The sequence below is a fragment of the Zingiber officinale genome, chromosome 5B (genome assembly GCF_018446385.1).
Source record: "Zingiber officinale cultivar Zhangliang chromosome 5B, Zo_v1.1, whole genome shotgun sequence".
In the NCBI taxonomy this organism is placed as follows: Eukaryota; Viridiplantae; Streptophyta; class Magnoliopsida; order Zingiberales; family Zingiberaceae; genus Zingiber; species Zingiber officinale.
The window spans coordinates 101,315,062-101,328,268 of NC_055995.1; the positions used below are offsets into that span (position 1 = coordinate 101,315,062).

At 51.0% G+C, this 13,207-nt stretch overlaps 1 protein-coding gene across 1 annotated transcript; it reads right to left on the bottom strand.

The window, feature by feature from the left end:
* Positions 1–7,542: 7,542 nt before the first annotated feature.
* On the bottom strand, positions 7,543–8,040 carry LOC121986873. The gene has a single exon (XM_042540802.1). It carries the CDS (start codon positions 8,038–8,040, stop codon positions 7,543–7,545), a length of 498 nt encoding a protein of 165 aa, XP_042396736.1.
* Between the last annotated feature and the right edge of the window lie 5,167 nt (positions 8,041–13,207).

Here is a 13,207-nt window from a genome sequence, read left to right on the forward strand (position 1 = left end):
TCCAAGCGGGTCGACGGGCTGACCGGACGCTTGGCGAGAAGTCCAGACGGGTCGAAGGGTTGACCGGACGTCTGGCAGGTGAGTAAAGGTAAGTCACTGAAAGGGAGTGACTGTGAGGACGCGTTCCCGGGAAGGGAACAGTAGGCGTCGATCCGGCTTAGATCCATTTCGGATATCTAAGTCGAGATCGTGACTAGATTCCGGTCTCAGAAAGACGGAATCTAAGTCATAACTTTTATATTGAACTGGTAAACTGTACTAACACCTTGTTTTGCAGGATATACATTATCTATTTACCTCGGACTAACCTTGTTTTGCAAGAAAGGTGCTCCCTGGAAAAAGGTAGTCCGGGGGCCCGGAGGGGATCCGGGCGCTCGGAGGTCCGGGCGCTCGGAAGGGATCCGGGCGCCCGGGAGGCAACTTTTATCCTGAATGCGTCGTCGCCACATGGAGCTCGTTGGTTGGACCTTTCACGTCTCACCAGGGCGCCCGGAAGGGATCCGGGGCGCCCCGAGCTTCATATAAAAGAAGGGGCAGAGGTAGAGCTTGATCAACAACTCAGAATCCAAGATCTGCTCCTCTATGCTCTCGCGACGCCACGAAAAGCTCTCTGACTCAGTGCTAGCTTTGTTTTTTCATTTCATTGTCGGTATTTTCTTTCTCTATTAATTCTTGTACTTAAACTTTGTAATATTTCGAATTGATAGTGATTGCCCACCAAAAGTGGTCAACGACCGCGGGCCTTGGAGTAGGAGTCGACACAGGCTCTGAACCAAGTAAAGTGAATTGTGTTAGCATTGTTTTAATTTTCCGCTGTGTTTACTCCTGTTCGAACATTTTTCGATATTCACCCCCCCTCTATTGAACGTCTACGATCCAACACATCCTTCACCTGTTCTGGAACGTGAAGATGGACGATGTCGGGAGGTTCTCTGCTATTATCACAATCCCGGAGGATCTCGATGCATATATTATCTTCTATTCTCACTCCATCGGTATTCGGGAGTCGAGGGATCGAGTGGAGCTTCAGCTGGCTGACAGGTTAGTTTTTCCATTATGTTTTTTCCCTGACTCCACGGGTATTCGGGAGTTAAGGGACCGAGACAAACCCTTAGCCGGTTGGCACGACTTCCCGATCAGGTACGCTACAAGCTCTGCTCCTTTTTCCGATTATAGGAACTAATATAGCTCCCTGATAAGAGAGTAAAATCCTAGTTCCTTGATCAAAGACTAGGGCCTTCAATTTTTGATCGGACACTAGGGGTCCAGCTCCCCACACATACACTTGGGACACAACTCCCCGTTCATACACTAGGGACACAGCTCCCCGATCATTAACTCGTAGTATCACTTCCCGATCAGGATCTAGGGGCCTCGCTCTTTGATTACAGGCTAGGGGCCTTACTCTCCGATCAGGGACCAGGGTTCCAGCTCCCTGATCAGGTGTGTTATAGGCTCTGCACCCTTCACTATGAGGCTCTGCATCCTCTTATTGCTACAGGCTCTGTACCCTTCACCATGAGGCTCATCATTCTCTTGCTGCTATAGGCGCTTCACTCTATTATTATTATATGTTTTGCATCCTTCACTTGTTGTGTAGCCTCTTACATCTACAGGTGTTGCTCCCTTCACCCACGGTGCTCTTCTTCCTTCTATGGCTATGGGCTCTGCTCCCTTATATCGGCTTCATGCTCTTTATCTTCTCCCCTCGCTCCACGGGTATTTGGGAGTTGAGGGACCGAGATAGATCCTCAGTTGGCTGACACCACTTCACGATCAGGTATGATACGCGATCAGGTATGACAAAGGCTTTATTCCCTCATGTTGCTACAAGCTTCGCTTCTAGGGGCTTCAAGGCTTATCCTCCCCCGTTCAAGGTCGAGATATCATCACTGGTCTCGGACCAGAGTATCACCACCGATCTTGGATCGGAGTATCGCTAACGATCTCTCGGTCAGGCCTCCAGACCAATTCCCGGTCGGTCTTCCAGACCAATTCCCGGTCGGGCTTCTAGACCAATTCCTGGTCGGGCTTCCAGACCAATTTCTGGTCGGGCCGCCAGATCAATTCCGGGTCAGACCTTCATATTGCTTTTTTGTCAGGCCTTAAGATTGCTTTTTTGTCAGGCCTTAAGATTGTTTCCCGATCATGTCTCCAGATCAAGTCCTGCTCAGATCTCCAGATCAATTCCGGGGCAGGCCTCCAGATTGCTTCTTTGTCAGGCATTCAGAATGTTTCCCCGTCAGGTCTCCAAGTCGGGTCCTGGTCAGACCTTCAGATCAATTCTTGGCCTGGTCTCCAGATCAAGTACTAGTCAGACCTTCAGATCAATTCTTGGTCAGGTCTCCAGATCGAGTACTAGTTAGGCCTCCAGATCACCTCTCGGTCGGGATTCCAGACTCTCGCCTCAGTGCGAGTTATAAGTGAGCATGACTCTCACACCCAACGACCTTCCAGGTCGGTTGTCCCAGACTCTCGCCCCAGTGCGAGTTATAAGTGAGCACTGCTCTCACGCTCAACCCCCCAACGACCTTCCCAGTCGGCTGAACCAGACTCTCGCCTCAGTGCGAGTTATAAGTGAGCTCTGCTCTCACGCCTCCAGACTCTCGCCCCAGTGCGAGTTATAAGTGAGCACGACTCTCACGCCCAACGACCTTCTAGGTCGGGTCCTAGACTCTCGCCCCAGTGCGAGTTATAAGTGAGTAAGGCTCTCACACCCAACGACCTTCCCGGTCGGCTGTCCCAGACTCTCGCCTCAGTGCGAGTTATAAGTGAGCTCTGCTCTCACGCCTCCAGACTCTCACCCAGTGCGAGTTATAAGTGAGCACTGCTCTCACGGCCAACGACCTTCTAGGTCGGGTCCCAGACTCTCGCCCTAGTGCGAGTTATAAGTGAGCATGACTCTCACGCCCAACGACCTTCCCGGTCGGTTGTCCCAGACTCTCGCCTCAGTGCGAGTTCTAAGTGAGCATGCTCTCATGCCCAACGACCTTCCTGGTCGGTTGTCCCAGACTCTCGCCTCAGTGCGAGTTATAAGTGAGCATGCTTTCACGCCCAACGACCTCTCGGTCGGCACTCATCACTCCACTCACCGCTCTGCTTGACACTCATTACACCCGCTTCACTGACCGCTCTGCCCGACACTTATCATACTCACCGCCCACTCGCCACTCTTGTTAGCACTCATCATTCGCGTTTCGCTCATCGCTGTTGCCCGATCGGCGCTCACCGCTTCACTTGTCGCTCTACTCGGCACTTATCATTCGCGTTTCGCTCATTGCTGTTGCCCGGTTAGCGCTCACCGCTCCACTTGTCACGCTGCCCGACACTCGCCATTCATGTTTCGCCCATCGCTGTTGCTTGGCCGTTTGCTCGATCACTCGTTTGTACCACTCGGCTACTCGCTTTACGCCGACCGACCTATCGCTTACAGGCTTTCTCGATTGTGTATTTGCCATCATTTGCCCATTCTTATTCTGCTCGATCTGTATTCTCTTTGTTTCCTGGTGCATTTTTCGGCTGCCCGATCATGATTACGGACGCTCGATTGACATTTTTTCGATCACGCGCTTGACACTGCTCGTTCATCATCTTTCGACCCGCTCGACATTCTCACTATTTCCTGGTCGATTATTCTCTATGGCCGGTCACGATTTATTGACAATCGGTCAGTACTTTTCTCGTTTGTGCTAACGACTTGGCGCGTCCATCATTCTCTCTATTTGCTCGGTCGCGATTTATCACCGCTTGGTCGGTATTCTCTCGGTTGCGCTCATGACTTGGATTGCCCATCATTATTGACAGGTCGTGATTTACGGTCGCTCGGTCAGCACTTTTCTCGACCGCGCGCAAGATTTTACGCGTCCATTATTCTCTTTGTGGCCAGGTCACGATTTACTGTCGCTCAGTCGGCACTCGCTCGGTCACGCTCTTTATTGCCAGGTCGCGATTCACTATCGCTCGGTCGGCACTCGCTCGGTCAGCACTCGCTCGGTCGCGCTCATGACTTTGCGCGTCCATCATTTTCTTTATTGCCCGATTATGATTTACGATCGCTCGGTCAGCACTTTCTCGGTCGCGCGCATGGCTTTGCTAGTTCATCCTTCTCTCCATTCGCCCGGTCGCGATTTATTGTCGCTCGGTCGGTATTCTCTCGGTTGAGCCCACGACTTGGTTCATCCATTACTTGGTCACGATTTCACTGTCACGGGGCCGGTACTTTCTTGGCCGCACTCACGACCTTGCTCGTCCATCAGACTCTATTGCCTGGTTGCGATTTATTGTCACTCAGACGACATTTTTGCGGTCGCACGCTTGACGTCGCGCGCCTATCGTCTTCCGACCCGTTTGGTAGTCGCCCTATCACCCGAGTATCATTCAGATGATCGATCAAATTCTAGGTTGTTGGCCGTTCTATTCGACACTCATGACTTGGTTGACATTCATAGCTCACGACTCACTCGTCGTTCCACCTTGCACTCGTCGTCCGCGTCTCGCACCCGCTGCCCGTGTTTCAATTATCGCTTTGCCTCGCATTCGTCTCTTGGTCGGCGCTTGTTTTTTACTTATCATTTGCATAATCACCCGATCAATTTGCTCAGTATCGCTCGAGCATCTTCTCGATATCACTCGGTCTCCCTCAGCCTCTGATCGATCGCTTGCTCGGCATGCCTTCCGCACTATTTCTCATCGCTCGCTCGATTCTATTTGAGGCACTTGCGTGGCATCGTCACAGCTACTCATTCGACGGGATAAGACGAGCCCAGCGATCTGATTCCGCGCTCGGCAATGATTCTGTTTTGGGCTTGGTCTAGTCAGTCGGACTTACGCCTCCTTCGACTAGACTTGAGAGGGAGGCTTGTGATGTGGATATGCTGTAAGGGTAGGGGAGCAAATAATAGAAGGAGAGGGGCATGTTAGTCATTCCACTGTAGCGGCCCTATTAGGGCACTGTTCACGCCGCATGCAGAGGGAGGAGGATTTTTTCATGGTAGGAGGTTTTTCTGCTGCTGCCGCCGCTATGGAGTGGAGGCTCCTCCTCGCCAGCAACGGCGCCGACGCCGGCGCCGGCCGCTTCCTTTCCCTTCTGCCGGTCACACCCACCTCCCCTCCTTCCTCTCCTCTTCTCTTCCTCTTTCTTGGATCTGCGTCGCCGCCACAGGAACGAGAGCAACTCCTTCCTCTCTCTCACGTTGATCGCCGGCGCCGACCGCCCACCTTGCTTCCTCCTCCTTCCCCTCGCCTGCGCCGGGTGTCACCTCTCTTCTCCTCCTCTTCTCGCCGCGACCGACAGCAAGAACAGGGAGAGTTTCTTCTCCCTATCCAGCCACCACCCTCAAGCGACAGCCGACGACGACCGCCTTTCTTCTCCCACTCCTCTCCAGCTTCTCCTCGCGACGCCACCGTTGGATAGTTCGCAGTCATTCTTCTCCTCGGCCTCCTCTCTTCTCTCAGCCAGCACCACCGCCGGGCAGACCACTGCCCTTCTTCGTTTCCTCCTCGCTACGTCGTCGCCGGGCAGACCACTGCCTCTTTCCGCGCCGACGCCATTGTGAGCACTACTGTTGACGCCAGCAGCCACTGCCCTCTTCCTCGTCTTCACATGGCAACCATCGGCTCGGGTCGCCGCCCTCCTCTATTTCCTAGTGCACTCCAGCAGCAGTCGTCAGCCGATCCATGGCTTCGCTGATGGTACAGCGGTTGTCGTGCTCCGAGCCGCACTGTCGTACAATTTTGACATCGATCCGGTATCCGATCCACACCGCCATGCGATTTCGGCATTGATCGGGCCTGCGAGCCATCGTCGTATTTCGTCCTTCGTGCGATTGTCATATTTCAACTTGTGTGCTTATATTGTATTCTTGTCTGTGTATTGATGCTACATCCTGGCCTGCGTGCCAATCTAGTTTCCCGGCCTGCGCGCCGATCTCGTTTCCTGGCCTACGTGCCGATCTCGGGTCCTGGCCTGCGTGCCGGTGTTGTATTTCGGTCTGCGTGCCGGTGTTTTATCCCGACCTGCTGTTTGTCTTCTGGATCTAGACCGCATTCGGCTCCATGCTTCCAGACTCGGCTCCACACATGACTCCCTTTCGGCTACTCTTCCAGGTCCCGACAACTCGAGCTGCGTCCCATCCGAGGGCGCCCCCTGGGCCAGGGTACGTTCTCCGTTCATATTCTATGCATATTTCATTATTTTATGGCTTACTCTTGTACTCATATATTTATTGGATCTGCCTCGAGCATCGAGGTACCGGGGGCTGAGTCAACCCGGTCGCTGGCTGTAGGTAGCGTTGATCAGAGGACTTCTGAGGACTTGGTCAACACAGAAGCCATCTCAGCACACTCCCCTCCGGGACGTCGCGACTTCGTCAACATTCCATCCACCTCACCTGACGGTCCCTCTGACTCAACTTTCGGACAGGATGACTCCCTTATATATTCTGATCTCATCTATTTTTACTCAATTTCTTATTATTTCTCTGCTTTGTTTTATTTTGGGGCTCCATGATATGAATTAGGCATCGGAGGGATTCATTGAGGTAATTTCTGATGAGTCTTTTGACGCATATTGTTTTTTCGTAGAATCGTCTCCGTCATTAGAAAAGAAAGTTAAGAGGAAGTTTCAACAACATCACTATTGGGTGCGAGGTGAATTTCTGTCGTTGCGTCATCACGATGAGAATTTTGCACCATATGCATCACTTTGTATCCAAGCTTGTATCAAATAGCGTAGCTCCTAGGATATAGCTATATAGCTAAGTCGGTCACCATATAGAATTATAGAATTGTGCAAGGGTTGGTTCCCAGCAAAACCTATCGAAATATCTTTCTATATGATGACTTATTTTGATTTTCTTTAATTTATTTCTTTCCAATAGTACGAGACAGCCAAAGGGGGCGTCGACTGTCAAGATAGCGGACTTCATCCGTGTAAAATTATATCAAATAGTGTAAAATTATTTTTCCTCCCTAGTTTTTTTTAAAAAAAAATATTTACTTGAGTTAGATTTACTAAACATTTAAGTGTCACACGATACAATACGATACATGCTGACATCTAAAGAATTCAGCAGATGAAAAAAAAGAGCCATGCACGCTAAGTCCCCAAAACTGGTCTCACCTAATAATAATAATAATAATAATAATAATAATAATAATAATTATTATTATTATTATTATTATTATTATTATTATTATTTTTAGTTTTAGTTTGAGGGCGGCTCCTCTTTCTACTGCACATGGTATGATCGGCCGTCTCAGCCTCACCACGGTGGACCTAATCGTTTGCTGGCCAACTTTCCTACTTTCCAGGTGGATAATTAAATCGCTCAGACGGCTAAGTTGAGTTGATAAATGGTTATTGGTTTACCGTATGAGATACAGACGCGAGCATAATAGTCTTTTGCCAAATTAAACCCTCTATCTATTTAGTCTTTTATTTTTTAAAAAAATATATATTTAAAAGAAAAAAATAGATAATTTTTAAAAGTCCCATCTTTCCTTCAATACAATTAAATTGTAGTAAAATCGTGCCTGATAAGCCTAGTCGGCGATCTTCGTCGGGCAGTGCGGTGGCCGGAAGGCCAATGGCCCCGTCACGTAGACGTCGATGTCCACGTACTCTCCTGGGATGGTCGTGTTCTGGAACCGGAGAGGCGCCCCCCGCGCCCCGCCGTTGATGTCGGTGGCGGCGCTGCAGCGGTGGTCCGGCGAGGCGAGGAGTCGAGCTGTGCACGCCTCGGCAGGGTCGAAGTACCCTCCGCGCATCGTCGTCGTGTACAGCTCCGCGAACACGTAGCCATTGTCGTCCGCTGTCGCGGCTCGGTAGAGCACCACCCGCCCCCGGTGGTCGCTGCACGTCATCGCCACCCTCGCCGCCGGCATCGGCCGCGCTGCAGCCGGGTCCCACGCCCCCGCGCTCCCGCACGCCTGGCAACTCACCAGCCCCTCCACCGCCACGATCAGTTTCTTCTCCGCCGCCGCCGCGGTGACTGCGATCGCAACCGCAGCGAGCACTAGGGGCCAAATCTCGGCCGTCATCTCCCTGATTAATCGAGGTGGTGGCTTGGAATGGACGGCCGGGGGCACTGCATATATATGCCGGGGAGAAACTTTCATTTGGCTCCAGAGTTTTCAAAATATTTCCAAAGAGTCAAGAAAAGTAATGGAAAACTCGAAGGGGCAAATGAAAAGGTTTCTCTGTGCGCGGCTCGGTTTGATTTCCCGGTTCACTACTGAGCCTCTTAAAGTGTGGACGGTTCTTGATTGAACCAACTGGTCGGTTCAACATTTAAAGCATTAATTGCGTCGAGACAAGCAATTTATTTCGTGCCAAATCCAGGATTTGGTGAAGTGAGTTGGTTGGGGAGGTTTGCTTTTATATTTTATTTCTACAAATAACTTTAATTTAAAATTAGTTTAGGCAAAAATTAGAAAAGTTTTTATTTTTATTATTGTTAGAAGAGTGGGCTTTAAAAAAAATCTTATTTTATTTTTTCGTAAAATATTATTAATCCAATATCTTTATAATAATATAATAATTTAAAATAATTTTAATTAAAATGTAATTATTTAAACTAAAATTATTATAATTTATATAATAATATCTTTATTTTTTTTATAATCCTAGTATTTAATTATTCTAATCGATTAATTCTATAAATGATCAATTTAATCTCATAAATTTTTTTTATCAAGACACCAAAGTAATCCAAAAATATGAATGGCTCGTCACTCCGCCAACATTTCACGATTATCGTCCTATTAAAAAAATTTGAGTGTTTGATTTTATTTTAATTTTCTAAAAAACTTGTCCTAATAAGATAGTGCATTTTGATTTTGACCCATCAATTGTTATTTTGAGGCATTAGAAGTTAAATGTTAATTAGAGGAAATTGGATAGATGACAATGCAACTTATTAGTGGTGGGTTGTCGATTTGATACCAATTAATTAATGTACAGTGATTCGGTGATAAAGATGGGGAACCTTCGTCGGCGAAAGGTCAATGACACGCGGAGGTCAAAGGTTAAGAGATTCAACCCTGAGACCTGATCGACGGGAAGAAGAGGGCCGACCGGCCTGGAATCCCCCATGGAATAAAAGACAACCCGACTAGGGGTCGGGTTTCCGATGCTCAGGTAAAATGGTTTCAGGGCCGATCGGGCTGTCCGTTCGTCCGGGGCACAAGACAACAAAGACAGACAGGAGCAATCTCATCCGAGCATACGACTGAGGCAGAAGTGATATGACCGCCGAGCGGCCTAACTGCTCGGCCCTGGAACAGACAGGAAGCGCAAGAGGATAAAGGAGACAAGGGATAACATCATCCTCGAGACGCCTGCCGCCGACAGGCAGCAAGGTTGGCGGCCGAGCCGTACACAGGATCATACAGTGGAAGCTTCCACCGTCACATCCGGGATATGCTCGGACGATTGCGGAATGACGCCAGAGCTACTTTTCTTATAGGGGCTCGTTAAGATATGTTTGGGAAAATGTGTACGCATAGAGAAGCGTGCCCGCTCCTCCCAGGGGTCCTATATAAGGACCCCCAGACGTCGACGAAGGTATGTGCGATCTCTTACTGTAGCCACAGTTACGCTGCCTCTCTCATTCCTCATTGCCTGACTTGAGCGTCGAGGGTCGTCGCCGGGAAACCCCTCCCGTCTCGGCTTCTTTGCAGGTTCGCCGGAGATCTACACCAACAGCCGGAGACAGCGGAGCGTGCCACGTCCCCAGCGTCCGTCGACTCAGTGCTCGGATAGTATCAAATTGGCGCCGTCTGTGGGAACACACCTGAATCCGAGCCTAGAAGATGGAAGAAGCTGGACATCAACTTCTAGTTACGCTCTCTCTTGAGGAGCTCGAAGCACTCATCCAAGCGTGAGCAGCAAAAATCGTGGAGAAGCAGCAGAAAGCTCAGGCCGAGCGGGCAGTGCAGCAGGCGACATTAGCATCGGGAGGTTGAGCGCCACCCGAAGAGCGACCAGAGCAGCTCTCAATATGAGGGTAAAATAAGGGACCGACCGACACCCAGATGGGGGCGCCGCCCGCCTCGATACCTTTTCATCGGGCTCTGTTCCAGACGCCCTCGGAGGTCGCGCAAGCTGATCAAGACAAAGGTTCTTCATCAGACGAAGCACCAGTCCGGGACGTCAGAAAAGGAAAAGCGCCCCGAACGGATGCGTCACCCGAGCGGACCAACCGGCAGTTCTCAGATGCCATCCTGCGGGATCCACTGCCAAAACATTATGTGCCCCCTGCGATCGGGGAATACAACGGGATAACAGACCCAGACGACCATCTGGGTAAGTTCGACAGCACTGCTACTCTACATCAATACACAGATGGTATGAAGTGCCGAGTGTTTCTCACCACCCTCTCGGGATCGGCGCATCGGTGGTTCCGGAGGCTGCCGGACGGATATATTACAAGTTTCAAGGAATTCCGAACGGCATTCCATCATTTTGCGAGCAACAGGCGCCACCAGAAAACCAACGTCAATCTGTTCGTCATCAAGCAAGGCGCGAGGGAGCCGCTCCGAGCTTACATCCAACACTTCAACCAGGTGGCCATGGACATTCCAACGGTCACCTCAGAAACAATGATGAACGCGTTCACGCAAAGGCTCGTGGACAGTGATTTCTTCCGCTCGCTCATCCGGAAGCCGCCCCAGGACTACGACCATATGTTGCATAAAGCCAACAAGTACATCAATGTGGAGGAGGCTCAGGCGGCGAGAAGAAAAGAATCCCTGAATGACCAACCAGCTCCAGCCGAGCGGAAGCAGCCCGTCAGTCACCAGCCCCCTAGAGGATCGCGAGCTGAAGTCGCCTGTCCTCATCAGCACCCTCGGCCGCACGTCGTCCAGCAAGTCGCGGCTGATCGGCCCAAGCCCAAGGGGAAGGTATGGATCCCAATATTTTGTTCACTCCATCAGTCAGCTACTCACAACACCCGTGACTGTCGGAGCCTCCCCCCCATCGCTCATCCTGCGCCAAGGAGCTATCGTCGCCGATCACCTTCACCAGACCGGCGACATCGACAACGGAGCCCCGTTCAAAGGAGATCCCCCGAGCGGCAGCATCGTCAGCAGCCCCGGGCCCACCATCGGGCGTCGCATGAACGACCTCGACCGTCCGCTCGGGAGGAGGAGAACAGGGGTAACGCATCTCGAGGCGAGATCAACATCATCGCCGGAGGCTCGACCGGAGGAGACTCCAATAGAGCCAGAAAGGCACACGCAAGGCAGCTGAGGATACACGCGGTCGGCTGCAGCCAGGAGAGGGCGAGCGGACCCGAGATCAGCTTCGGGCCTAGGGACCTCGAGGGAGTCGAAGTCCCGCATGATGACGCCCTGATCATTCGAGCGGTAATAGCTAACTACACTATTCACCATGTTTTCATTGACACAGGCAGCTCGGTCAACATAATTTTTAAGAAGACCTTCGACCAACTGCAAATCGATCAAGCTGAGCTACTGCCAATGACAACCCCCCTCTACGGGTTCACTGGGAATGAAGTCTTGCCGGTCGGCCAGGTCCGACTGGCTATCTCTTTGGGAGAAGAGCCGCTCAGAAGGACAAGGACCACCAGCTAGCTTCATCGTGGTTGATGCTCCTTCGGCATACAATGTTATCTTGGGGCGACCGGCTTTCAACAAGTTTCGGGCGGTCGTCTCTACCTTCTGCCAAAAGATCAAGTTTCCGGTGGAAGATCAAGTAGGGGAGGTACGAGGAGACCAACTGACAGCTCGAAGATGCTATGTGGAGATGGTCCGAGCCGAGGCCAAGTCTGCTCGGAAAGTGCCGCGAGTCGAGGTACATGCTATAACCGAAAAATCACCTTCTTTGGTTTACGAAGAAAAGGAGGAGGTGCAGATTGACTCTTCCCGACCGGAGGCCACCACCTTCATAGCGTCCGACCTGGAGGAGAGGTAAAAGGAAAAAAATGATCAAATGCCTCCAGCGAAACCGCGACGTCTTCACTTGGTTGACCCATGAGCTGTCGGGGGTCTCGCCGAGCGTAGCGCAGCATGAGCTTCACGTCAAGCCAGACGCTCGGCCGGTGAAGCAAAGGAAGAGGGACTTCAGCGCGGAGCAAAACGTAATTATCCAAGCAGAGGTAGAGAAGCTTCTGGAGGCCGGCCACATAAGGGAAGTACAATTCCCGAGTTGGCTCGCGAATGTAGTACTGGTCTCCAAGCCGGGCAACAAGTGGAGAGTCTGCATCGATTTTCGGGACCTGAACAAGGCATGCCCGAAGGACTTCTACCCCTTGCCCCGGATAGATCAACTGGTAGACTCCACTGCCGGGTGCGAGCTGATATGCATGCTGGATGCATACCAAGGCTACCATCAAGTGCCGCTCGCCCGAGAGGACCAGGAGAAGGTTAGTTTCGTCACGGCGGATGACACCTACTGCTACAATGTAATGTCGTTCGGGCTGAAGAATACAGGAGCTACCTACCAGCGTCTAATGAACAAGATATTCAGGGAGCAGATCGGACGCAACTTGAAAGTGTACGTGGATGACATACTTATCAAGTTCTTCCGGGCAGCTGATCTCTATGCAGATATGGAGAAGACCTTCCAAATATTAAGAAGATACGAAGTCAAGCTTAACCCTCAGAAGTGCTTGTTCGGAGCTAAAGGCGGGCGCTTCCTGGGTTACATCGTGACCGAGCGGGGCATAGAAGCAAACCCCAGCAAGATAAAGGCATTACAAGAGATGCCGCCTCCCAGAAATCTTCGAGAAGTACAGCGTCTCACCGGTCGGATAACGGCGTTGTCAAGGTTCATCTCTAAGACCGCCGACCGGAGCCTGCCATTCTTCAAGATTCTGCGTAAAGCTACCAAGTTCCAATGGGACAAGGAGTGCGATCGGGCATTCGAGGAGCTGAAGACTTACCTGAATTCCTTACATGTGTTGGCCAAACCGGTCGTAGGTGAGCCACTCCGCATTTATTTATCTTCAACTGCGTATGCGGTGGGCTCAGCATTAGTAAGGCCGAGCGGCGAAGAAGAACCTGTATACTTCTTAAGCCATATTTTAAAGGATGCTGAGTCTCGCTATACCGGTCTCAAGAAGTTGGCCTTCGCCTTGGTCCTAGCCGCTCGGAGGTTGCGCCCTTACTTTTTGGCGCACACCATTATTGTGATGACGAACAGCCCGTTGGGAATGATACTCTTAAACCCTGAGGCATCCGG